This window comes from Drosophila virilis, chromosome 2, assembly GCF_030788295.1.
Source record: "Drosophila virilis strain 15010-1051.87 chromosome 2, Dvir_AGI_RSII-ME, whole genome shotgun sequence".
NCBI lineage: Eukaryota > Metazoa > Arthropoda > Insecta > Diptera > Drosophilidae > Drosophila > Drosophila virilis.
The window spans coordinates 4,024,954-4,050,881 of record NC_091544.1 but is presented as its reverse complement, the minus strand read 5'-3'; the positions used below and the strand labels follow the sequence as shown (position 1 = coordinate 4,050,881).

General features: G+C 43.6%; 8 protein-coding genes across 11 annotated transcripts; 4 read left to right on the top strand and 4 right to left on the bottom strand.

The window, feature by feature from the left end:
- Nucleotides 1–173: 173 nt before the first annotated feature.
- On the top strand, nt 174–2,258 carry mTerf5 (mitochondrial transcription termination factor 5). The gene is made up of 4 exons (XM_002054871.4): nt 174–441; nt 501–1,476; nt 1,530–1,754; nt 1,821–2,258. The coding sequence occupies exons 1-4, from the start codon at nt 258–260 to the stop codon at nt 2,107–2,109; spliced, it is 1,674 nt and encodes a 557-aa protein (XP_002054907.1). The 5' UTR covers nt 174–257; the 3' UTR covers nt 2,110–2,258.
- On the bottom strand, nt 2,259–3,493 carry Trm7-34 (tRNA methyltransferase 7-34). The gene is made up of 3 exons (XM_002054872.4): nt 3,272–3,493; nt 2,555–3,210; nt 2,259–2,495 (listed from the first exon to the last, which is right to left on the bottom strand). Exons 1-3 carry the CDS (start codon nt 3,390–3,392, stop codon nt 2,322–2,324), a joined length of 951 nt encoding a protein of 316 aa, XP_002054908.1. The 5' UTR covers nt 3,393–3,493; the 3' UTR covers nt 2,259–2,321.
- Nucleotides 3,494–5,244: 1,751 nt separating this feature from the next.
- LOC26530903 (uricase) lies at nt 5,245–6,208 on the top strand. The gene is made up of 2 exons (XM_032439079.2): nt 5,245–5,807; nt 5,868–6,208. The coding sequence occupies exons 1-2, from the start codon at nt 5,276–5,278 to the stop codon at nt 6,191–6,193; spliced, it is 858 nt and encodes a 285-aa protein (XP_032294970.2). The 5' UTR covers nt 5,245–5,275; the 3' UTR covers nt 6,194–6,208.
- Nucleotides 6,209–7,194: 986 nt separating this feature from the next.
- On the bottom strand, nt 7,195–8,738 carry BigH1 (Histone H1 variant BigH1). Its single transcript, XM_032439487.2, has 2 exons — nt 7,808–8,738; nt 7,195–7,744 (listed from the first exon to the last, which is right to left on the bottom strand). Exons 1-2 carry the CDS (start codon nt 8,651–8,653, stop codon nt 7,367–7,369), a joined length of 1,224 nt encoding a protein of 407 aa, XP_032295378.1. The 5' UTR covers nt 8,654–8,738; the 3' UTR covers nt 7,195–7,366.
- Nucleotides 8,739–9,719: 981 nt separating this feature from the next.
- On the bottom strand, nt 9,720–13,358 carry Vha55 (V-type proton ATPase subunit Vha55). The gene is made up of 4 exons (XM_002058691.4): nt 13,214–13,358; nt 12,988–13,128; nt 10,879–12,140; nt 9,720–10,810 (listed from the first exon to the last, which is right to left on the bottom strand). The coding sequence occupies exons 2-4, from the start codon at nt 13,058–13,060 to the stop codon at nt 10,673–10,675; spliced, it is 1,473 nt and encodes a 490-aa protein (XP_002058727.1). The 5' UTR covers nt 13,061–13,128; nt 13,214–13,358; the 3' UTR covers nt 9,720–10,672.
- An 86-nt stretch (nt 13,359–13,444) lies between these two features.
- On the top strand, nt 13,445–15,455 carry Snx3 (sorting nexin 3). The gene is made up of 3 exons (XM_002058690.4): nt 13,445–14,100; nt 14,684–14,779; nt 14,833–15,455. Exons 1-3 carry the CDS (start codon nt 13,924–13,926, stop codon nt 15,061–15,063), a joined length of 504 nt encoding a protein of 167 aa, XP_002058726.1. The 5' UTR covers nt 13,445–13,923; the 3' UTR covers nt 15,064–15,455.
- Nucleotides 15,456–15,990: 535 nt separating this feature from the next.
- Nucleotides 15,991–18,999, top strand: Not10 (CCR4-NOT transcription complex subunit 10). 3 transcript variants are annotated; one of them, XM_032439486.2, is made up of 7 exons: nt 15,991–16,079; nt 16,741–16,791; nt 16,853–17,623; nt 17,680–18,007; nt 18,065–18,135; nt 18,196–18,537; nt 18,598–18,999. In XM_032439486.2, the coding sequence occupies exons 1-7, from the start codon at nt 16,060–16,062 to the stop codon at nt 18,911–18,913; spliced, it is 1,899 nt and encodes a 632-aa protein (XP_032295377.1). In that variant the 5' UTR covers nt 15,991–16,059; the 3' UTR covers nt 18,914–18,999. The 3 variants fall into 3 exon arrangements, with proteins under 3 accessions (XP_032295377.1, XP_002058725.4, XP_015024814.3); XM_002058689.4 differs by lacking the exon at nt 15,991–16,079 and having other exon boundaries at nt 16,638–16,791; nt 18,068–18,135; XM_015169328.3 differs by lacking the exon at nt 15,991–16,079 and having other exon boundaries at nt 16,638–16,791.
- Nucleotides 19,000–19,739: 740 nt separating this feature from the next.
- LOC6635078 (lipase 3) lies at nt 19,740–22,763 on the bottom strand. Of its 2 annotated transcripts, none has more exons than XM_070207636.1 (3): nt 22,731–22,763; nt 20,954–21,135; nt 19,740–20,889 (listed from the first exon to the last, which is right to left on the bottom strand). In XM_070207636.1, the coding sequence occupies exons 1-3, from the start codon at nt 22,746–22,748 to the stop codon at nt 19,935–19,937; spliced, it is 1,155 nt and encodes a 384-aa protein (XP_070063737.1). In that variant the 5' UTR covers nt 22,749–22,763; the 3' UTR covers nt 19,740–19,934. The 2 variants fall into 2 exon arrangements, with proteins under 2 accessions (XP_070063737.1, XP_002058724.1); XM_002058688.4 differs by lacking the exon at nt 22,731–22,763 and adding an exon at nt 21,414–21,841 and having other exon boundaries at nt 19,741–20,889.
- Nucleotides 22,764–25,928: the final 3,165 nt, after the last annotated feature.

The window sequence follows — 25,928 nt, the reverse complement described above, 5'->3', positions numbered from 1 at the left end:
CTGATTGCCTAGTTTCTGGTAAACTGGCAAATAAAAGCAAACCTATTAATGGCAGGTATGTGCACAAAAAGTTATTCAGCTACTTTTGGCTATTTTTAATATTTAATTCTTTAACTGCTTTTTTGAAGCGGCGTTTGCAACACTGGCTGTCTCAGCTGTTGTGTACTGCTATTGAAATTAATCGAGTGTTGTTTGCATCTCATCTGTTGCATGTTGCGTTTCAGTTTGGACCAAGTGTGCATTAAAATGACATAAAAATGTTGCGTGGTAGTCAAAACCAAGCACTGCTGCTGGTACGCAGCTTAAACTATATTACGCGTGGTTTGACGACTGTAAAAAAGACAGCCAGCAAAGAGGAAAAAGCCAAGTCTAAAAATGGAAACGGATTGGAAGTGCCAGTGGAGGAGTCTTTGAATCCCAACTATTTGGCGCGAACATTGGGTGAGCAATCACAACACAAACAAGCAAACTCTTTGCTAATAGTATATATAACGTTAAAGGCAGCAACTATCGCACATGGGCCGCAGCTCTGGAAAAACATCCCGAGCTAAAAACCGTCAAGCGAAAGGATCTACTCAATTCCTACGAGACATTGAAATCGTTGAAGTATAGCGTGGATGACATTGTTACGAAACCCATGATCATTTATTACGGCGCCTCAACGCTATCCAATCGGCATAGTGTGCTCATCGAATGCGGATTCCAGAATGTCAAGATTCCAACGCTGTTCAAATACATAACTGTTATCAACAAGCCAATTGATATGCTCAAGGGACACAGCTATATACCCTACGATGTGAATGTGTCGCAGCGTCTGGCTGCATGCTTCACGAATGTCCAGCTGCCCGACGATGGCCAACTGGCAGACGAAAGTATCACCTTAAAGTTGCTTAGGCAAACCTTACTCAATGCCTATCTGCGCGAACGTCTGCAAATGGACGATGCTGATTTGCAGAAGATGTGGCGCGTTTATTCGCGTGTTCGTCATAAAAGCTTTCGCTCCGTGCAGGATATTATCGAGCTGTTGACTACGGTCTTTAAGTTTCCCTTGGAGCGGATACGAAAAAATATTTTCCTATTGCACGCGGATGCAGACAATGTGCGTCGCATTCATCGGGAAATACCCACAATTTATGGCCAAGACATACGGGACATTGGCTATCGTCGGCCAAAAATCCTAATGTCCACTTGTGATAGTCTTAAGCAGACGCTGCAGCATGTGCGCTCCTTTGGCATTACCGAGGATGCTGTGCTGCGCTGTCTCGAAGTGCTTACCCTGGGACCGGATACGGTTTTGGAGCGTCTACGCGACTTGAACGAAATCGAGGAGTTTCAGGTTCTGGGCAGCAATCCGCGCGTACTACGCCTGGTGCATTACCAAAACAAGGCACGCCTTCGTCTAGACTATTTGAATCAGCTAAAAGTGCGCTGCGCCTCATTGCATATACTATCCTGCGGCTCGGAAACCTTTGCCAAGTGCGTTTAGCTGTAGATCAATTAATACATCATTTAACATATTGCTCTCGTAGATTTGCACGTGACGGCTCGGATCGCACAAAGGGTCGCGACATTATCGTTTATCTGGGCAACATTCTACTAAAGGACGAGCAGGTGCTGCGCAATCTGCTGTCGCGACATCCCAACTGGTGCCATGTGCCCGTGCTGCATGTCAAACAATGTCTGGAATACTTGCTTAGCAAGAGATTCAAGCTCAACGAGATCTTCAATAACATTCATCTGCTATTGTATCCAATGTAAGCAGAGATGTCTGCTTTTTGTGCCAACAACGTTTTGATCTGTTTGTTTTTGTTGTGTTTTAGCAAACGCATTGAGGAAAAATTGTTGCAACTACAAGCGGCCGAGGCCATGGAAGAGCTTCAGCTGCCTGTCGCCGATGTGCACGCTCTTAGCAACAATGAGATTTTAACGCTGATTTTATATCTCATCGAATCGGAATTTCATTTCACTGGAGATGGCATTTGGACGGAACAGCATACGCATCACGTAGAGAATTTCAATAATCTTTTGCCCGATTTTCCGGAGAGCCTCAACAAAGTGTACAAATATGGCGTAAGGCCATCAGAGAAGCTGTCCATGCAGCATTTGTAAATAATTTTGAAGCTATTAATTCATAATTTCGATAAAACTTTCATCATAATGCACATCCATGATTCATTTGTCATTTGTAAATAATACTATTAAAACGTAGATTTTAATAGCATTAATTGTGAATAAAATCAATGCAAATGTATACATCATTAAGGTAGTAGAACATCATTAAGGTACTGATTTACTTTAAATATAGTTAAGCAGAATTCAATCTAACTTTGCTCAGGTTTGCTACTTGTGCTCGGCTCCGCAGGCGGCGTCTCTTCGTCATGATGCACAACGAAGGAGTTGTATTTCAGGGACATGCTTCGCGTTTTCTCCAGCACTTCTGTGTAGGCGGCGGTCAGAGGCTTTTGTACAGCGTCTTTTTGCTCATACTTCTCGTCCTAGAAGCAAATAAGTCATGATTGTTTGAAACTTTTTAAATAATAACTATTGATTTTACCAATTCGTAGCTGAGATCCGCATCGTATTCACATTGATGTGCCACAAATGGCAAGTGTACGACCTTATAATCTCGTATTCCTGTGATGTTTCTCAACGCCTCTTCGGGCTTATCAAACCATTCTAAGGACAGATTGCATGGCACATGACCCTCGGGCATAGTGAACTGACGACATACTACAAAGGCTTCGATGCTGGAGTTACGCGATGCGGATGGCTTGAAGATGCACACATCCTTGAAGAAGCGCTGCAGCTGCAAGTAGACGTCGCTGGTATTGGCCGCTCGATACACTTTGCCCATAAACGAGCCGCCCTCCTCCAGGATGTAGGTCGAAATGCTCAGCGCTGATAATAAGAGCTGTGCCTGCATATAGGCATCCCAGTCGTGCATGCCCGTAACATCTGGAGCCCCGTCGCTGACGACCAGTTGCGCCTTTTTGCCATCAAAAAACTTAATAATTGCCTCCGCTGTTTCCTCCTTGGTAATATCTTCGCGCAACTGTGTGACACCATCAATGGGTGCCATACCCTGCATATCCACAGCGATGATCTTCACCTGCTCCCGTTCCTCGGGCGTGCGCGGTTCGTACAAACGCTTGGACAGCACCTGGGACCAGCCACCGGGGGCAGCGCATAAGTCCACAGCACGTGTTACACCTGAACAAGATTTAACATAAATATAAAACAATTTCTGACAAAAGGCTGGTGAAAAGCTCACCCTCGAGTAAATTAAACGTTTCGTCCGCTTGAAGCAGTTTGAATGCACTTCTGGCGCGCCATCCCTGCTCCTTGGCTAATCGGTAAAAAATATCTCGTTTATCCTTTGATGATTTACCCATATTAATATGTGTTAAGCAATTTATTTATATATTTCTTTTAGTTGTTCAAGATCAAGACAAGAAGTCGATCTCTAAGAAAATAATAAGAAATTGTATTTTGTAAAATTACAGTTCAATGTAAAACTTGGTTCAGGAAATCTATCTAAGAATATCGATAGGTGGCAAATATAGGGAAGCATTTTCGATATTTATTGAATTTAAATTAAGTCCATTTGTTATTGGAGCCATTTATTTATATATGTTTATGTGTGTCTTCGAAAAGTCCTCAAACCTTTATTTCTAGGGATCAGGGACTTTCTGTATGGTAAAATCTTGACAAAACAGTGGGAAAAAGAAGATGCTCCTCATTTGCGTGGTAAGCAGTGCAGCGCTTTGTTGAGCGTTTGCGGTTTGTGTCATGACTAATCGTTAGATACTAAAATTCAATTCTAGCTTTGAGAATTGGTTAGCAAAAGTTTTCTACAATCAGTATAACAGTTCTTTCTTTTCCGATTTTTATTTTAGCAAATAATTTCTGTTTTAAAATTTCTCTCAAACTTCTAGTTTTACTTAAAATATCAGCTTTAAAATAAGAATTTTTTACGTTATTTTATGATTGGTTTTTCTTGTTTCAAGTACGACATGCTTGACTTTTTCTCTCTGTGTACTTGTTTATGTTAAATGTAGATATCTGCGTTTTACTGTTTTTACCTAAGTTAAATGGCACTAAGACGACGCGGGGTAAACACAGCTGGCAACAAAAAGATTTCTAACTCTCTAATGTCTTATAGTAAATTTTATTCATAGCCCCTTGTCATATTTTGCTAATAACAGAAAACTTTGTTCACTTTGACCTGCATTTTCCGTCTAGCAAAAGTGTAATACGCCGATAAGCGTGAAATACGTCTCAAGTGAATTTGTTTTTTGAAGATTTTTGCTAAATGTTTTCCAGTTGACATTTTCCATCTAAAGGGGGTTTATTTTTGGTAAAGTGTGAAATATCCTTTACATGAATTTTCACAGAGAGAGAGAGAGAGAGAGATATAGAGAGTGTGTGAAAGAGAGAGGTATAGAGACAGTTAGAAAGAGTGAGAGATCAAAAAAGAGTTTTTGTATGAGATTTCTTTTTGAAAAATATCTTTAACAAACTGAGAAATTACCAGCTTTAGGGCGCTCCTCGCATATCTGCAAAGTCATAAACCTAGACGTTTTATCTTGTTTCTTCATTTCTTTTTTTTTTTTAAAGGCATTTCAAATTTCTTCCTGAGCCCGGCAAAAGCAAAATGTAAACAATTGTTTATCTGCCCAGAGTTATGTATAACAAAGTTCAACATATACATAAACGCGACTATTTTTTAATTGTGCTTTCGAAGAAGTTTTTTCTTATCAACAAAGATATAACCATAAGCCTTTAAGCTAAAAAATAACAAATGCGCGAGTGCCCGACTCAGGGATACCCTAGACATTTTGCTACCAACAACGATGCGCCCGCTTGCTTAGCTTTACATTTTTTACTTGCACTTCCTTCACTTTATATGACTCATCATCATCGTCAGAAATTAATTTATACTATCCAAGCACCAGGAGATTCTTCATTCCATTCTGAGATCGACGCCTCAATAAAGACGAACAGGGCTAGATGGGGCTAGATAATCTAGATGATTAGACTATTGATGATTATTGATGGTCATCATGAATTTGTATATACTTTATAGGGTCGCAAATGCATTTTTCTTCGGCCTGTTACATGCGTCTGCACAAAACCAATATACCCCTTGTACGCATTTTCAATAGGTGCAGACCATAAACGAAAATGAGAGTCTAAATGTGAGTAAAGTATAAAATGGGTGCGTTTCGCTGTTTTTGAACAGTTATTGAATATCTTTTGCTGATTCCTGTCAGCAATGTTTGCGACTCCACTGCGGCAGATCAGGAGCCAGAAGGGGCCAGAGGTGGGCGGCCCGGAGCAAGGTCAAAGGTACAAAATACTCAACAAGGGCTATGGCAAGGATGCATTCAAGCTGATGTATGTGAAACGCCACGGTTCGGTGCACAGCATTCAGGAATTCCAGATGAGCACACACCTGAAGCTGAGCAGCAGCAAGGACTATTTGTATGGCAACAATGCGGATATTGTGGACACAGATGCGCAGAAGAATCTCGTTTTCGTACTGGCCAAGAAGCATGGCATCGATATTCCTGAAAAGTTTGCCCTGCTCGTGGCCAGGCATATTCTTAGCACATATGCGCACGTGGAGGAGGTGCATGTGCACATGGATACGTTGCCCTGGCAGCGCATGCGCATGGATGACGCCGCCAAGCAGGGCGAGAGTAGCGCTTGTCCCAGAACAAGCGACAGCTCCCAGCTGCACAATCACGCCTTCATCTTGCAGCCCTCGGCGCAACATTTTTGCGACGTGATCCTTACACGACAAGGTACGTGGAAATATGATGAGAAGCCAGCAGATATCCCTTATAACGTTTCGCTCCTTGCAGATTCCAAGCCGACAGTCTTTACGGGCATCAAAGGACTGCGCCTCCTGAAGACCACCAAGTCCTCGTTTGTGAATTTTGTGGACGACGAATATCGCACGCTGCCGGATCTGCCCGATCGCACGCTCTGCACAAGTGTGGACAGCTCCTGGGAGTACTCGGACATTGAGACGGCCGATTTTTCGCGCACCTGGCAGATTGTCAAGGATGTTGTGCTCAAGAGCTTTGCCGGCGATCCAAAGGAGGGCATCTCCTCGACTTCGCTGCAGAACACAATGTATTTAAGAATTAAAATTGTGCAATTGTTATTAAAATTGTCGAACAGCTAAAAACTCTAACGTGCGAGCTGAACATAGACGGTGCTAAATGGCTTGTCGACCGGTTCGAGCACATCGTTATTCTCGCCTGGCACCAATTGTTGGAAGGGCTGCGTATTGAATTTGCCGTAGTGCAAATTGAGCATGGTGAATGAGATGAGCGACACCTGGGGCACCAGATCGAGCACCTGCTGCCGCTCGATCTGGTGCCCCAGGTGTCGCTCATCTCATTCACCATGCTCAATTTGCACTACGGCAAATTCAATACGCAGCCCTTCCAACAATTGGTGCCAGGCGAGAATAACGATGTGCTCGAACCGGTCGACAAGCCATTTAGCACCGTCTATGTTCAGCTCGCACGTTAGAGTTTTTAGCTGTTCGACAATTTTAATAACAATTGCACAATTTTAATTCTTAAAAAAAGGCATGCAAGATAAATCTTACTATTAGCTTGTTCTAAATAAATTTGAAAAATCGCTGACTTCAAATTCGCGCCCCCTTTAAACAAATGAACTGCTTGCCATGCCGCCATTCTGTAATAGGATAACATTATCATTGGTAGCCCTGGCTATGTTATTTCCTTGTCGATATCTACTATAAAGCATAGCATACTGTTATAATTAACATAGATGGCGACACTGTTATAACATAACATAGCACTGCCAATGATGATGTTATCCTGTTAAAGTTTTAACATTAAGCATAAATTTAAATTATAGCTAGAAACAGATAGTTTCTCGTATTGTATATACAGATAAAAACTACAAAGAAAAACCTTGAGAATTGCATAAGGATCGAACTCTAAATACCGAGGATATTCAAGAAATCCCTGGCTATCTCTTAGGATAGTCCCTGCAGAAGCTATATATCATAGAAGTCTGATGTTGACAGGATTTGGCTTATTATGCTCAAATAAAGAGTTTGTTTTCGATATATAATGATCTCCAAGAAATGAGCTGCCCGTAACAAAAGACGGAACTACATAAAGTAGCCTGATCAAAAGGGAAGCACAGTTCTTCCGATCGATGGTATATATAGTTTATTCTTCGGGTCGGCTTAAAAGTGTGCATTAATATATTGATAAACGAGGACTCAAAACTTAAAAGTAAGAACGTAAAAAACATTTAATACAAAAGGAAAACCGTGAATTAACTTAAATCAAATTTGATATTCGATTCGCTCCGATTACTTCATCTGTCGGCCCGCGCGCTTTTGTTTGACCGCTGCGATCGGCGTGGAAGCCTCATTTGGCACGGAATCCATTAGGCCGGAGTCCACCTCGTCAACGTTTCTTTTGCCCGACACCAGCTTCTTGATGGATTTGGTCTGCAGCTTCGGCCTGGCCGTATTCTGCGCCAGAGTTCCGATCGATTTGCGCGGCGCCTTCGACTTGGCCGTTGCCGTCTCTTCGCTGGTCGGAATCACATCTGGGCTGACCACGGCAGTTTTCGCTGGCTTAGCTTTTGGCTTGGGCTTAGTGGACTCCTCCTCGAGTGCGGCCTGAGCTGCTTTGGCCTTGCCCGCAGCGTCGGCCAGCTTGGCGTTTGCCTTCTTCTTGGGCGGCTGACAAGGATGACAAGGATTCGGTCATGGAGATTTGTCTATTGCTGTCTATTATATACGAACCTCATTTGTTGAACGCTCCGACGCCTTCTTTTTGCGCTGCATCGGCTTATCGGGCTTCTCCTCAGCAGCTGGCGGCGCCGCCTTGGCCTTTTCGGTCTTCTCTGACTCCGGCTTGGTCGCCGATTTGGGCTGTTTCTCTTTGGCCAACTTCTTTTGCTTTTTGGCCTTCATGTTCTGCTTGGCCTTGGACGCAAGCTTGGCCGCCGGCGACAACTTAAACGAGCGCCTCACCTGCTCCACTTCGCCCTTGGCAACGGCAATTTTGAGCGCCCTTTGCACAGACTTGGCCATGCGCCGGGCATCGGTCACCTCGTAGCCGTTGGACTTCATGTACTTGATTATGGCTAGCACCGAGGAGCCGGAGCGACTGTTCAATGCCCTGATGGCTGTCAGAGAGTGCGCCAGTATGGACCCCTTCTTGGCCACATTCAACACAACCGGCTCGGATGAGCCGGCGGAACTGTTCACGTTTGTCGGTCCAGGCGCTGGCTCCTTCTTGGCCTCCGCTGTGGGCTTGGTTTTCTTTGGTCCCGCCATATTGGTTTTTGTTTCTTTTGCCGTCTTCGGCTTGGAGTCTTTGATTGTTATCTTTTTAAGGCCGTTGCCCAGCAAATTATTCCCCTCCGCATCTGGCGGCGGCGTGGGATACGGATGCTCGCCATTATGCTCCTCCTCAACGCTATACTCATCGTTCGACTGCGAGTCAGCCGTGAATGGATGTTCGCTCTTCTCCGGCTCCTCGTCATCGGACTGCTCTGTTTCATCGCTCGATTCGTTTTCGATCAATTCCTCATCGCTTTCCTCGTCCTCGGAGCTTCCAATAAACTTAGTGCTCAAAAGACGCATTCTATTTCAATTTAATTTCTGTCTAAGTTCTAACAAATAAGGCACAGACACGCGGCACGTTCAAACTGTAACTAAGCAGACCAAAGAGCAAAAAGCATTCAAGAATCTGAGCAAAATGAGAGACAACGATAAGGAATAGGAATAACGGTAATCGTACATTCCAATTGGCATTCGCTACGTGTAGAGAAATTCCTATTGGATATTAAGGCACGCCGAGCACTTAATACCCTTACATTTTACATATGACTTACAAGTGGAAGCTATATGATAAAGAAATCTAAATAAAAATATGAAAGGCAAAAAAAATATTTCCGACCGAAGCTGATAAGATTTTGTGCTTATGAGAATTGCATAGAGAGGCTAGTAAATGTCAAGTATGCCCAAGAAAAAGCTGGTACAGATATCTGTCCTGCTCCAATGTGGCTGATTCGGACACATGTACATCCTGCAACAGACTTCTTTGCATAGAAATTGAAGGACGGAGGGATATGGCTGCTGCTCAATAATATATATACTTTATGCCTCTGCCTTCTTCTATGTCAAAATAGAGGCTACGGAAAGTTTTTCCCTGAGTAGCGTTAAGGTCAGCAAATACATGTCCCTAAAGCACAACCAAATATAATAAGACATCATACATTCTCCATTTACCATAGATCACATAGGTCCAGAGAATATAGATCAAGAGCGGGTGAGTTTCCTCACATAATGGAATCGCAATGGAGAATTCTTTCAGCATTTTCTAGAGTAACTTCGTCTTTAATGTATAACGGAATCATTTAGCAGAATTCAATATGTAATAGTAGATTTATTTTCCATTTGAATGAATATATAACATGCAATTTTGTGTAATTTATTAACTCATCATTTGCATAATTTATTAATTAAATTTTGCTCATTAATATTATTTAAATATAAGTTTGTGTTGACAAATTTATTGAATTTGCGTTGTTCTTGCTGCTGCTAAACAGATTTTTGGCAGTAACAAAATGCAACTGTTGCGGATCCCTTTCCAATTCACACGGCCGACGAACCCTTCTCACGGACAACAAACAACATTTTCTATGCATATTTTCAACTTTGGATAACATTCTATTTGCTTTAGGACAATAAACGAACAAATAATCAATATAATTATATATATATGTATTCTTTTTTTTTATAGATTTTTGTTTAAAAACATTTTGTTGCACTTAAAGCAGTTTTGCACTTAATATTTCATTGTTTAGTTTTGTTTAGTTGCTGTACAAATCGTTCACATAGTTGGGTGCAGGGAACAGAGTGCGAGGAACGGGGCGGGTCCAGAAAATGGGGAGAACGTGTATAATACTTGTGCGAACTGATATTTAAGATCTTAAAGTTCAACGAAACGAAATAAGAGCGTAAGCGAAGCAAGCGAAATAAAATAAAATAAAAAATAAAATATGCATTGTTGAATTTGGTTTGGAATGCTACGATTCAGTATGCAAAAAAGAAATAAATTTCAAAACTCAATAATGATCAAGAAATAATAAACAATTTACAGAGCGCACACACTTAAAACCTAACAAATAAAATGGTTAAACTTTAACAAATGTTCGATGTGTCGGCAACAAAATTTCAAGGTGAATGTTCATGTTTTGTTTTTTCTTTAAAGTGTGAATAGAAGAGAACAATTAATTGAGTTTATGTACACTTGAGGATATTTAAACATTTTTGATTACTAAAACACACACATATTTAAAATAGTTTCCGCTTATTTAGTGATTAGAGAATATTTAACTAGTTATTGTTTAGGCTGCGCTTCGACTCTCTATGTATACACAAATCAAATATTTTTATACGTAGATATTACAATATTAATATCCGTTTCGTGCTTTATATTGTAGTTAATGTGTATATATGTATGTATATATATATATAGACGCATATACAGCGGATTATTGCAGAAGGGGGCGCGCCGCACGCTGCGCCGCCAGCTTAAATTATGAATGAAACAAAATTTTGGACATAAATCAAAAACAAAACAATTTTAAACAGAATCTAATGGCGCGAGTCCCTAGGATAGAATTCAGCCAAAATGGAGGCTGGAATACGCTTAAGCATCTCCTTGGGGAAGATACGCAGCAGCTGCCAGCCAATGTCCAAGGATTCGAAGACAGTGCGGTTCTCGTAGTTGCCCTGCGCAAAATTACAAACAAGCATCAGTATATATGTTAATTAAGATATGTTTCTGTGATTCCTCTCACCTGCGAGATGAAGTTCTTTTCGAACTTGGTCAAGAACTCCAAATACAGCAAATCATCGGGCGTCAGAGCCTCCTCACCGACCACAGCCTTCATGGCCTGCACATCCTTGCCGATGGCGTAGCAAGCGTACAGCTGATTGGACACATCCGAGTGATCCTTGCGTGTCATACCCTCACCGATGGCAGACTTCATCAAACGCGACAGAGACGGCAGCACATTCACTGGCGGGTAGATCTGTCTGTTGTGCAGCTGACGATCAACGTAGATCTGGCCCTCGGTAATGTAACCAGTCAAATCGGGAATTGGATGGGTAATATCATCGTTAGGCATAGTCAAGATGGGGATCTGTGTAATGGATCCGTTGCGACCCTCAACACGACCAGCGCGCTCATAAATGGTGGCCAAATCCGTGTACATGTAACCGGGGAAACCACGACGGCCGGGCACCTCCTCACGGGCAGCAGACACCTCACGCAAAGCTTCAGCATATGAGGACATGTCGGTCAAGATGACCAGCACGTGCTTCTCGCACTGATAGGCCAAGAACTCGGCAGCCGTTAGAGCCAGACGCGGCGTAATGATACGCTCAATGGTTGGATCGTTAGCCAAGTTCAAGAACAGGCACACGTTCTCCATAGAACCGTTCTCCTCGAAATCTTGCTTGAAGAAACGTGCAGTCTCCATGTTCACACCCATAGCGGCAAACACGATGGCAAAGTTATCAGTGTGATCGTCCAGCACCGACTTGCCGGGCAGCTTGACGAGACCGGCCTGACGACAGATCTGGGCAGCGATTTCGTTATGTGGCAGACCAGCAGCTGAGAAGATTGGAATCTTCTGACCACGGGCAATGGAGTTCATCACATCAATGGCAGAGATACCAGTCTGGATCATTTCCTCGGGATAGATACGCGACCAGGGATTAATGGGCTGGCCCTGGATATCCAAGAAATCTTCAGCCAAAATTGGGGGACCCTTGTCAATGGGCTTGCCAGAGCCGTTAAACACACGGCCCAACATATCCTCCGAGACGGGCGTGCGCAGAATATCGCCGGTAAACTCGCATAGCGTGTTTTTCGCATCAATACCAGAAGTGCCCTCAAAGACCTGGACAACGGCCTTGGAGCCGCTCACCTCCAGCACCTGACCGGAACGACAGGTACCATCGGCCAAACGCAGCTGCACGATCTCGGCGAACTTGGGGAATTTCACCTCATCGAGAATGACCAGGGGACCATTCACACCAGACACAGTCTTGTACGCTATTTAGATAACAAAGAAAAATAAACACAAAAAAAAATTAATTTTTTTTGTTCATTTGTAACCATCTTTTTAGGTTACAATAACGCTGCTCACATGAATGCAAAGCGGCACACAAGTGGTTGCTAATAAGAATCCGATAAGAAAGCGAACGTCAAAAAATCATAGTGAGTCTTTGGGGGTTAAGTAGTCAGCTGACTGGCAAACTGCCGTTAAGCAGCTGCTGTGTCAGGCACAAGCTGCATATTGGGCAAAAGAGAAACGATAACGAAAGACAGCGTAAAATGCAATGCGAAATGAGCGTTACATAAAAACAATCAAACGTTACAATCAATAAATCTTTATCACTGCACTCTGGCATTCCGTACAATTATATTATAAACATATTAGTTATAGCTAATAGCTTCTATTTAATCAAATGTATTTGTTTTTAGCAGCTTGTTTCTCTTTTGCGCGTCGCTTGCCCAACCATTTGCAAGTCAGGTGCTCTCTGGTTGCGCGCTTTGAATGGCAATAGCAAACAGCTGAGCTCGGCGATCGAGTCATGTGACAGCGAAAAATTTTCATTAGCAATGAATTTCCTAGATCTTATTGGCATTGCTGGAAACCTAGTTCTATCAACAAAATATTTATAACATTTCGTGTGTGTTTATTCGAATGGGTGGGTCTGGGAACGTTGAAAAAAACACTATATTGATTTTTTTGTTTCGTGTTCTGCTTTCGCCTGCGATTCGTACAAACTGTCATGGCGGCCGAATGCCCTTGCTGTTTGTGGTTCAGCAAAAACACAATTTTTTTAAATGCACTTTTCACTATTGTCACATAATTGAATATCAATTGGGTACTCACTCAAGCGTGGCTGGGAGATGAAGTCCCGGGTAAGAGCAAGGACATGCTCCCGTGTTGCTTGGGCGGCGTTCATTTTGCGGAATGAATTTTCTGTCTATACGCAACTGCTTCTACCTTGAAAAGTGCACAGCAAATTTCGAGCTGCAAACAAAACGAATGGGTTTTAATTAGAATCCATGATTTTTAGCTAGGCGTCATTTCAATCAAAGTTGGCGTTACAACATACAATTTTTCCGTTTCAAATAATACTGAGCGACACACGCAAAATTTTGGCCTGCGACGTCGTTGCAAGTACGAAGAAAAATCACTCTGACACGGGTCAAACTGTGTAGAATTTATTGTGACGTCACGTGCCGTCACATGACTTTGCGTGTGACCGTATTTTGCAGTATTTATCTGGATTTCGTTGCGCAGCACTAGTAATCGGTCCAATACATCCCTGGTTTTCCAGAAGCAACTCTATGCTGGCATTTTTAGTCACATTAGTGTCATTATTGAATTAAGCGTAGAAAGTGATTTTTATGTACAATTAATTAAATTAAACTAGTTAACAACTGGCAACACGACCAAATGCGGTATAAAACGAACATGGTGTACAATTAACACTGAGAGTGGCTATATCTATTGAAATTTCGCTACACTTACCTAGATAAATCAAAACCGCCCGCATAAAAAAAAAGCAGAACAACTGCAGCGGCAGCACACAAAGAGATAGAGCTAGGCAGCAAAGACCACGACAGCTACACAACCGTGCGACCAATACAAAAAAACTCGTTTCTTGTGTGCGTGCGTGTGCGTGTGTGTGTCTTTATTTTATTTGCATTGCAGCCAAAGCGGTCGCTGCGGCATTTCGTGGCAGAGACTGACCACAAAAGGGGCGTGCCTGCGTCTAATACTCTGTAAGCAACAGCAGCAGCAGCAGCAGATTGCAGCATTATGATGGTTGAGTCCGACGGCACCGCCGACGCTACACGCCGTCTCAACGTTAAAAAACAAACGCTGGACGATGCGTATGCTGTGCCCGCAAATTTTCTCGAAATTGACGTGGTCAATCCGTTGACAACCATGGCGGCGGGCAAGAAACGTTACACCGACTACGAAGTGCGCATGAGGGTGAGTAACAGCATCCACAGTTAGGGGTCGCTGGCGGGGTGGGGTGCAACATGTATGCAAAATGACAGCGGACTGAGCTTGCAAAAAAAAAAAAAAAAGTGCCAAAACTGTTGATAAAGTAACTGTTCGTATGCGTGTGTGTGTGTGTGAGAGTATATATATATATATATATATGCTGGTGGACGCTGTGTGTGCTTGATACGCCTTTAAAGCTAAGCGATAATTATTAGTCACAACAAAATTGTTGCAGCGTAAGTGCCCGACTAGCAGATACCCTGTCTGAGTTGCCTGAGCTAAACATGAAGAAAAGCCAATTGAAGAAAACTAAACAAATACCGTAGGCATTCCAAGTATACCCATTCTGTATTGGCATGCAGGGTATAACAATAGGCGTTCCGGGTTGCATTGTGTGCGTCCGCTTTGTGCCCGATTTTCGGATAGCATTAATATACCCTTGAGTCATGCGCTGATATGAAAATATGATATGCGTGCTATATATATGTATGTGCATATATATATTTGAAAGCGGCCTGAATTAAATGAGCTTTAAGTAAATAATAATTATATTTTTACTTTGCGACAGACCAACTTGCCGGTGTTCAAGGTGAAGGAGTCGAGCGTGCGACGTCGCTACAGCGACTTTGAATGGCTAAGAAATGAGCTGGAACGCGATAGCAAGGTAACGAATATTGTGTATTTAATGCAAACGCAATTCAAAATATATTTTTGCAGATTGTGGTGCCGCCATTGCCGGGCAAGGCCTGGAAGCGACAGATGCCATTCCGCGGCGATGAGGGTCTCTTTGACGAGAACTTCATCGAGGAGCGAAGAAAGGGCCTGGAGGCGTTCATCAATAAGATAGCCGGACATCCGCTGGCGCAGAACGAGCGCTGCCTGCACATGTTCCTGCAGGAGAATGTCATCGACAAGAACTATGTGCCCGGCAAGATACGCAACACATAAGGATGCGGATGCGGATGACCAGGAGATAGCAACAAATAGCAATGCAATGAAGAAACAACTCGAACGAACAAAAAACTTAAGAAGGAAAGAAAGAAAGATTACGAAACCGATTTGGCAAAATCCGACCGTGTGTTGTATGTGTGTGTGTGTTTGTGCGTGTGTGTGTGTGTGTGTATCTGTGTGCGCTTAGCCAACAAAGTAATAGATGTTAAAAAAAATGAAAACAACGGCAACTGCAGCCGCTTCTTTGGCCAAAGCAAGCGGACATTGTGGCTCCGTTAATGTTGAGCGCGCTCTAGTTGAACTATTGGGATTTTTTTATTGCTAAATTAAATTGTTTATATGCAACGGTATACATACAATACAAAATATACTATATATACATACATATATATATATAAAATATTTACCTAATAGTGTACATAATACATGCATAATTCCGGCATTGACTGGTCTGGTCCTCGTCTCATTCCGTGGCCCGTCAATTGGGCCAGGACAAACGCTCAGTAATGGACTTTTTCTCGAAGCCGCGTGCGAGCACAGTCCTTCTCCCCCTCCCCCATCAACCAATCCCATCCCCATCTCCCTACCCTTAGTCGTTGTATGAAATTTGAATAATTATTGAGTTTGAAATTGCAAACAGCAAACGCAAAAAGTTACCCTCCAACTCCATGGATTAGTAATACATTTATATATAATTATACAGTTGCAACTGTTTTGCAAATTACTGAATATTTTTTTGAATCATTTTAGTAATTAATATGTGTATTGTACTTCGAATCAACCTAAACATAATTCCAATAATAATACATGTATTTTACTAAAAAAAAAACAAATTCCCTTTTTTCTAAACCTTAGCACTCAGCGCAAAGCTATTCGAGATGTGTGTTTTTTTTTATTTTTTTTTTTTAGAAAATATCACATTACAATATACACTTAACAAAAGCTAATGTGTAAAAAGTTTTATGTATATATATTTTAAATTTTAAAAAAGTGATGTTCCGTAAAGTGTTAGGGTAAGTGTTAAAGCTTCGTAAACTGATCTATCGCAAAAGCCGGGAACTTATGCAGCAGACATTTGCTGATAAGATTCGATTTCTTGAAATTCCTAAAATAAGGGGAAATTTCTGATCATGGGCAAACTTATTCAGCCTTTCAATCCACGCTTAAGTTCCCATTATATTTTTATGGCAGCAACTGTTTTTGTATTCTTTAATATCCATTTGAAAGTCTCGAAAATGGGTTTACTTTGATTTTAGATAAATAAAATTTCTGCCTTTTGGTTAACTCTTTAAATTTTGAATTGGTCAACAATTAAATTGCTATCGAATGATAATATTTGGTAGTTTTTGATCAATTCGATTATTCAAAATTGTGCATATAACTTGACAAAGACCTGTATATTTTTTGTTTGCTTAAAACGTTGCTGCAATAATTTAAATAGATTTTGCATAAAATGCTGCCAAAAATGTGGAGCGTGCATTATTGCGTGCGTGCGTGCGTTGTGCTGGCGCAGCCACTGTGCGCAGGGCTGCAGCAAGAGGCGTGCGAGCGAGACGGCCATAGTGCCGATATAGCTGCATGTGTGTATAGGGTTGTCATGTGTGTGTTTTTGGTTTTTTTGTTTTTTATTTTTGGCATGGACACTGCGGATTCTCCGACAAAAACGCAAGACAGCGATGATGAAAATTACAATCTGCTCTGCCAGGCTCACGAACAGTTCAACAAGTAGGTGCCGCACACCATTTGCATGTGCACATTCATTTTATTATAATTTCCCGCCCAACAGTTGCGAATATGACCGCTGCCTGGAGCTTCTACAGCAGCTGGAAACGAAGGGTGAGAGCAGCGCTCTAATTTTGCGCCACAATCGAGCGGTGGTCAACTATTACAAGAGCGGCTGCACGCAGCATCAGGCGCTGCTGCAGGAACTGGAACAGCTGCCCGACTCCAAGCCGGCGCCGGGCGAGCCCAACGGCGGCATCTCCCTGAAGCATGCGGGCAGCGCTCTGACCGTGGCGCGTTACAACAAGGCGCTGATCTATTACCATCGGCATATGTACGGCACGGCGCTGGAGCGACTGGCGCCGCTGGTGGCCAGGCTGGAGGCGCTGGAGAAACAAATGGCCGCGCTGGTTGCCACGTTGCAGCTGCAGCTGCTGCTGGCCACCAATCAGCTGAATCGTGCCGAGGCATTTCTCGATTACTTGCAGTATAAGCTAAATCTGGTGGCCAGTGCGCCCAGTCCGAGTCCCAGCGGCAGCCCAGATGAGGCGACGACAACAACAGCCGCAGCTGCCGCCGCCTCTGGGTCGACGGGCATTTCGAATGCGCCGCCTGCTCTGGAGAACAGTGTGACGCGCGTTGCGGGCGAGAGTGGCAGCAGCCTGCAGCTGTTGCAGCTGCTGACGCACGTGCTCAATCGCAAGCCCGTCGTCATAACCGAGGATGGCACGCCGCAATTTGCGGCGCTCAAGGCGCAGCAGTACTACATCATGAAAGACTTCCAGATGGCTGCCAAGCAGCTGATGCGCATCAACGATGAGTGCACCCAGGCCGGGTAAGCAGCTGGTCCAGCTGTTTTAATCCACAATCTGACTCCTTGTTTCGTTTCAGCACCGTGACGCCGCAGCTGAGCACGTGCATCGCCAACAACATGGGCGTCATCCATTTGCGTGTGCGCCATTATGCGATTGCTGCCAAGTTCTTCCAGAATGCGCTGCGCTTCGATCAGCAGCTGGCGGCCAATTTGCGGCAGAGCACGCTGCAGACGATGAGCTCGGCCCGTTCGTGCGAGATTATGTACAATCTGGGCATTGCCATGCTGCATCTGCGCCGACCCAAGGAGGCGTTCCACTGCCTATTGGTGCCCGTCAAGCAATATCACAGCAATCCACGTCTGTGGTTCCGCATGGCCGAAGCCTGCATCATGGAGCACGAGGCGGTAATGCAGCGTACTTTATTGAATCATTTCTTCAGTTGATTTTCATGCTTTACTTAGCAGAAACTACTCGGGAAGGAGCGCCATACGATAGAGAATGTCATGAATTCGCTGGGTTCCAAGCCATATGGGTGAGTAGCCAGCGATTCCCCCCTTCGAAACGACGTGCTCACCATTTGTCATTCCCGCAGAGCTCACTCGACAGCCGTGCCAGAGCCGACGCTTGAATTTGCCGCATTGTGCCTGCGAAGCGCTCTCACCCTAACGCTGCAATACAAGGCCAACTTTTTTATGGCCAACTCGCCGGAGGAGTCGCTGGAACAGAAGGATGCGGCACAGCAGCTGTGGAGCCAGCAACAGGACAATAACTTTTGCAACCCATCGAAACCGATTAGCCTCGAATCGCTGGAGAACATGCTGGCCGCCATCTATGCGGCGCACAGCTTTGTGTCGTTGCGCCTGGGCGACCATGTTACCGCACTGGAAATGGCCAAGCAGCTGCTGCAGAGCGAACGTCTCTCCGATGCACACAAGTACGCGACTCCATTCTCTATTTCGGAGTACATATTAATTCCTTTTGCCTTGCCCCACAGATTGCTGGGCCACATGTACGCGGGCGAGGCCTTAATGATGATGGACAGATCCGGCGAGGCACGCGACCATCTGGAGCCGACCTTTGTGAGCACGCTGAATGCCTTGGATCTGGAGACACGTGACTGGCAGCTCAAGTCCCTGGATGCCGCCCAGAACGTTGTACGATACAATTTGGCCGTGGCTCTGGCACTGCAGAACGATTTTCAGGCGGCCAAAAATCTGCTGCTTACCCTAACCCACCCGATTGTGAGCAAAAAGGCGCTGATCCTGCATCGTTACATCGAGCTCAAGATAAGCACCAGTACACTCAGTTAGGCAACAAATTGTGTAAATAGCATAGAGAAGGATTCAATAAGCAAATCAATGCGGCCTGTAAATATAGATAAACCACAAACAGACAACTCCAAAACTCGCATCATTTCAATGGATTGACGATAATCCAAAAGCACTTATTCATTTAAATAATGCTCATCTTTAGTAAAGGATCATTTAAGGAGGAAGCGTGCACAATCAACAAAGGATAACATCGCCGACTAAATTTAGTATGTGTATTCATGATCAGCATATTATTATAGTTATAGTTCTTAGTCAACACGATTTGATTTGAGGATTTCTTTGCCGATATTCGTCAATATTACTTATCTTATTCATAAGGCCGATTCACTTTGTACTTCTGAGATATGGTTGAAGAGTCTTTAAAGTTTTTCAGATGGACGGACTTGGATAGATTCAGAATATATATACTAGCAGATGTTTCCTTCCGCCTGTTACATAAATTTGTTAAAAGGAGTTCAGTCAGCTCCCTATCCTCCATGTTGCATACAATTTCCAACACAACAGTATGCCCCATGTTCAATGGATCCAGGGTATAAAAATAAAAGGTATCCAGAAGAACCTGTACGATAAGGATCCTATGAACTATTATTTGGGAGAGCTTAATGAAATTTTTAGGAGAAAAAATCTGTTATCTATGGGAAATGAAATGAAATGAAACGAAGTGAAATGAATGAAATGAAATGGAATGAAATGGAATGAAATGAAATGAAATAAAATGAATTGAAGTGAAAGAAATGAAATGAAATGAAACGAAATGAAATAAAATGAATTGAAGTGAAATGAAATGAAATGAAATAATTTCGGATTTTCTAGGGAAAGGCCTTTAAATCGCAACTATAAATAAAATATTTATTAATCAGTACGCATATCCGCAGCTAACAACTTGGGTATCAGCCATGGACTCATAATACATATATACTAAATATAACATATATACTAAGCTCTAAGTATTTGGCACTAGTAGAAGTTGTGGCTCCAGCTGCCTGGCATTTAGTTTCTATCAGCGTCGTCGTCGCCGGCGGCGCAGCTCGTATCGATTCATGGACAGGACAATGTTGTCGAAGATGTACTCGCGCACGCCGAGGCCGCAGATGAAATCGAAGTGATTCCAGCGCTTTCGGGGCACCTTGTAGACGGCCTCCACGTTGGGCAGACGCGCGACCAGGCGCCAGATATCAGCCGGCGCCACAATGTAATCGTTTTCCGCAAAGAAAATAGTGACCGGAGTTTTGACATTTTCGAGTGGGTACTCCGGCGGCTCGAGCTGCTGATAGTGCAGCCAGTTGCGTTCCGGGCCGTAGTCGTACTGACGGAATTTGGTGGACACATAGCCCTGGAAGTAGTGCATCAGCTGTTTGACGGAACCGCCCGCCGGAAAATTGGCCATCAGATCCGGCAAAAGGGTTTTGTTCAGAAAGCGCGTATCATAGCCAACGGCCGGCCAAAGCCGGGTAATGCACACCAAAGGCTTCTCATTGTCCAGACAGGTCATCGAGAGAAATTTCTTGAAGAACTTGTTCGTCGAGAACATCTCAATGCCCTCAAGCATTTTGGAGACATAATTGCGTGTGCCCAATATCGGTCCAATGATCTTGGCCAAGCCGCTTTGCGTATTGTCCACGTAGGCGACCGGCGCCAGGAGCGTGGCCGTCTTGAAGACCGCATTGTACTGCGGCAGCAACGAGTTGAGCACCAGGAATACGGTGCCGCCCTGCGAGATGCCCACGAAATGCATGCTCGAGACGCCGCTGGAGCGCAGCACATGGTCAATCTGGGCGGGCATATCGTAGACGCTCATCTCGTGCCAGCTGAAGTTCCAGAACTCACGCTCCGTCGTATTTAGCCAGAGATTCCGGCGGCAATAGATGTTGCCACGATTATTGCCCAGCCACACATCGTAGCCGGCGCGCCACAGCAAATACGCCAGCGAATCCTCCCGCCCGTTGAGCAGCCACCTGCAAAATGCACGGAACATATCAGTTGGCATCGAATCAGGCGGTTGATCATCAGCCTACGCACACATCCGACGAGGCATAGAGGCCGGAGAGCAGAAAGACCACAGGTCGTCGCAGCACCGTGTAGAGCGTGCCATTCGCCTCCAGCTGCACCTGCGGTATCCGGTGCAGGGTCAGCACGTAGCCATCCTTTGTTATCACCGTGTGCCGCTCCACGTTGTAGCCGTCGTGCTGGATGCGACGCACCTGCAACGAGTCGAGGAACAAACATGGCCAGGAAGTGAGACGCACTCTCTTTTAGCTTGCCAAACACACACACACACACACACACATTGGCACACCTGCACACACTCATGCACACAGTTGGCACATTTATTGTTTGACATTTGGAGGCCACGCGACGCGTGCGTTGTGACATTCAATTAATTAGAAATTCCGCACACGACACAGCTTGGGATTTGCCCCAAAGCCCACCTGTGCCCACCTCTGTCCAGCAACTGTCCAACACCTGCCGCAGCACCTACCGCATCTGTGATAATAATTTCGCGCGAGTGTCGTATCGTTGCAAGCACCTGGGGCAGCAGCAGGGCCAGCATGACGAGCTCCAGACGCGGCGATCTCATGCTGCCAGAATGGCGATTACATGAAACCGGGATTAGGTAATAAAACGGTTAAGCCACGAACCGGTTCGAACGGGCGAAAATGAAAGCCAGCCAAAGGATCGAAAGAAAGTGCGGCCGGAACTTTCAAAACAAAAACAACAAATAACAGAAAAGCACGCGCAATATATATATATATATATATATATATTCGCATGAATGGATATCAATGAGAATTGCAATCGCCGTCTCCGTCGTCGCCGTATCCGCCGTCGTCTCCGTCTCCGTCGTCTCCGTCGTCGTCTCGCGCGCGCTGCGAACGTTCGATTCGAATGTGTTTTATCGACTGCGCGCCGAGCGTCGAGTCGCAGGGCTTGTTACTCACGCCGAGCGCCAAGCTCCCAGCCAAGCCAAGCCACCTGCATGTCGTGTGCCTTACCTGTGCGGCGCATCCGGACGCCGCGCTACCTTCGAGCGTTGAGCGTCTACTTTTCTACACTGCGCTTAATACTTGTATTCAATTAGCCTCCCCACCCATTCTCCCCCTTTCCACTACCTGCCCCTGTCCAATGAGTTGGCAAAATGCCATGGCAGTTTTTTAATTATGGCAAAAGCCACTGAAAGGGAGCCTATGCTCAGAAAGTGTCAACGCTTCAGCTACACTGGTCAACAACATTTTTTAGACGAACACTAGAAAAAAATTCAAGCTCAATTATTTAGAATCTTAAGCCAATTCTATAATTAATAGAAAATTTTTTAAACTTTTAATTACTTTTCAAATGCATATTTAGTCCATAACAGAGTTTAAAAATGCTCTTTAAGATTTTTCTTATACCTTGTCCCTTGTATTTCTTCAGACATTTTGTAACAATTAAATTTTTTAAGTTATATTCAGAATGGGAAATTTCAATTCTAAAAAAAAAATAGGAATTTCAAACTTTTCCCATTGACTTTTATACACAAATATCTAAATTTATAATAAAGTTTTCTAACTTAAGGGTGGCTAAATAAAAATTAATATTAATATTCTAAAAATAGAATTTTAGTCTTAAGTTAGTTGAGTTTAAAACCCTGCTACACTGTCCGACACAATGGAGTGCTGTGTGCTCTGTGGGAAATTCAATGCAAATTTCCCTGGCATTAGGCACATTTAATTGCACACATACATGTATGTGGCTTGCATTTTTTGAGCGCATGCATGAAATTTTGGCGCAGTGTATTCAATTTTTGGAAGCTACTTACACATATATATATATACATATATTTTTTATATTTTGTCGGCTTGGCTTCCACCACGTCGCATTGTCGTCTCGGTCGCCGTTATTTTCGCTGAATTGCAATAACCTGTTGCCTAATGTAAGCGCCGATCGCAGTGGCAGAGTTCCAGCTGCGCCAGCAGCGACGTCGCTGCGGCAGTGGCAGAGGCGGAGGCAGAGCGTCTGCTTATTTAGGACCAAGACAGCCCATGCTCAGCTTTGTATGGCTACTGCATATATGTGAGAGTGCGTGCTTGTGTGTATGTGTGTGTGTGTACTTAAATACTTGAAAACAATCGACGACGCTGCCCGTCTCCCACCAACGTCTGCTGCACCGCCCACTCATCGCCCATCGTTCACAACAGTTGACTGGAAAGCTTTCATTGCTGGCAGCTTGTTTGTTTGTTTGTTTGTCTATATGGCTTTTTAATAACGCGTCAACAAGCTGGCAAGGGGTTGTAAAATGTTGTGCACACACACTCGTACGAGTGTGCAAACATATACAACAAGCCAGACCAACTCAATTTCGTCAATGGGACCAGGTTCGGAAACGGGATGAATGAGACCAGCCCACTGGCCCACTAAAGCCTGCTGACCCGCTGCATGACTGGTCACACTCGCACGTACGGTAAATACGTGCTCGCTCTGGCCCCGACATTTTATGTACATACATACATTACATTACATTGGGCAAGCCCAGGGGCGGGGCCGGCGGCCGTTGCGGGTAATTTTTGGCGTTAAAACAGTTTACGCTAATTTACAAATTTAAATATTGTGACACACATCCGCCAAGTTTGACGCGTGCTGACAGCGTCTCAGTCGGCAAACAGTTGACAACAAGTTTTGACAATTAAACCTACGAGTGCCAGCAATTAATAGGGATTGAGGCCATGGGCAAAGAGAGCGACAGAGAGAGAGAGAGAGAGTGAGTCGGTTGCCACTTGAAGCCTACGTTTTATCACCTTGTTGGATTTTGTGCGGCTTTCTTTGTTTCTTTCGCCTAATGGATTCTATGTAACAGGCACTTACACTCTCCGTAATGTACACTTTATAGCACACTCAGTTGCCAAATTTGTTTGTTTTGGTCTTTCTTCATTTAATATGCGCATATTTACTCACACCTGTGGTAATTATGTGACGTAATTTGGTTTGCTCGAGCCTCTTTTATACACTACCCGCAGGAGGTATTATCACTCTCTCTTATAGAATGTGCTACATTCAGTCAATTGAATGCGACAAATTCAAAAAATATATATTGAAATAATATTTGTTCAATTTTTCAATTAAAGTTCCGATTCATATATATTCATAATCTAGACAACGATCTACATATACGTCCAGAAATACAAGATCCTTGCTTTATATATGAGTTCACATTGTATTACTATGTGTATTATCATACTTTTTCAGAAGTCTCGAACTGTTTTTTAAGAATCTGATGAGTATGAACATAACAGAGCATATTCACACATACAATTTATTTGCTGAAGTCGTCATTTTTGAGTTCATTCAGAAAGTATTTATTAATAATACTTTTAGTTCGCATTTTCTTTACGTCAAAGCGTACCCTTTCTTGAACGAACACTTTAGCTTTCATTGGCTTTTTTGCGAATCCAATGATGTCATTTTTCATTTAATAAAATATTCTATTTGCGAGAAGCAAACTTTATTTAAGACAAGCATTACTTGGGTATATTTGTTTTAAATGATTTTTTAATTTTTTGCTTTAATTAAAATTTGTTTAAATAACAACAATTTATTCTAGCAAATACTATAAATTTAATTAATTTAATATTTTCATTTTTAAACTGTTACATTCTAATTGCTTTATTTATGTGATCATATTTTATTTGGGATATGGATAGAGTATGTAGACTACGGACATGCTTTCGCTTTTCGTTTGATTTCGACTGCATTTTGTGAGCTTTGCTTTGAACTTGAAATTCGATGTCCGAAATTCGAAATTCGATATGCTGTTCAACTATGTGCATAATGTGAACCGAAATGGCGGCCACTAATCAAAGGCTTGTTCAACTTTTCCCTGGGACAATGAGTTGACATTTCACTTTTCACTTTAAGTGCTCTTCTTGTCCGATAAACTTATATATATATATATATAGACATACATTTATATATGTACAGTTGTATATGTATTTTTTTGGTCATTTTCAGCTGCAGACAAAGCGACTCGAGTCTTGCATTTCCGGCCTGGGTTAGCCCTTCTGCTTGGTTATCGCCGCAAGTCAAAGAGCTGCGGCGAACTCGCACACACATGCATGCATGCTTATGCGCGTGTGTGTGTGTGTGTGCGTGTCTAGTTAGCCCTTCTGTCTGGTTATCGCCGCAAGTCAAAGAGCTGCGGCGAACAACGCATACATGCACACACACACACACATGCATGCATGCACATGTGTGTGTGTGTGTGCATACATAATGCGCTGCCGCTTATCAGTTGCAGAGGGCAATAAAGCGAAAGCGATTGATGCCGCTTGGGAAAAGACCCGCTCAGCGAATAATGAGCATAGAGCAAAATGGCCAAGCACTGCGCTAATCTGCCGCTAATTGTTTCTTAATGTGTTTATGAGACCAAGTCAACTACAAGGCAGGGCAGGGCAGGCCAGGGCAGGGCAGGGCAGGTAGCAATTGCCACAAGAATCGTTTACCTGTTGCGCTCGCGGCGCTCTGACTCATAAGGCACACGGCAATTTTATAGCGCGCCGTCGGCAATTTCCGATTGTAAATTGCAGCAAGCAAAAAAAATGGAAGAAAAAAAAACACAACAACAAAAGGAATATTGTGAGGCCTTTGGAGGAAGTCAGTCGTCGCCAGCTTCGTCTCGCTAGGGGAGAGGGGAGGGGGTTGGGAAGCCAATTGATTCCTTCCTGTTGCTTGGCCGAGCCACAAACACAAAAAAGAAATCTAAATATTTAACGACTAAATTGAAGCTGAAGGCGCGCTCGTTCACATTAGTCAAATCTTCATGGCACGACACGGGCTTACCTGCTGCCTCTGCCTCTGCTGCTGCTGGCATAATTAATAAAACATAAACAGTGGGCCGACAAGTTGTCGAGTCGAGTTAAGTCGAGTCCCAGTCCCAGCCCGAATCCGAATCCGAGTTCCCCCGAGTCCCATCACGTAACGGCAAATGTTACAAGGAAAACCTACTCAAACAAACAAAAAAAAA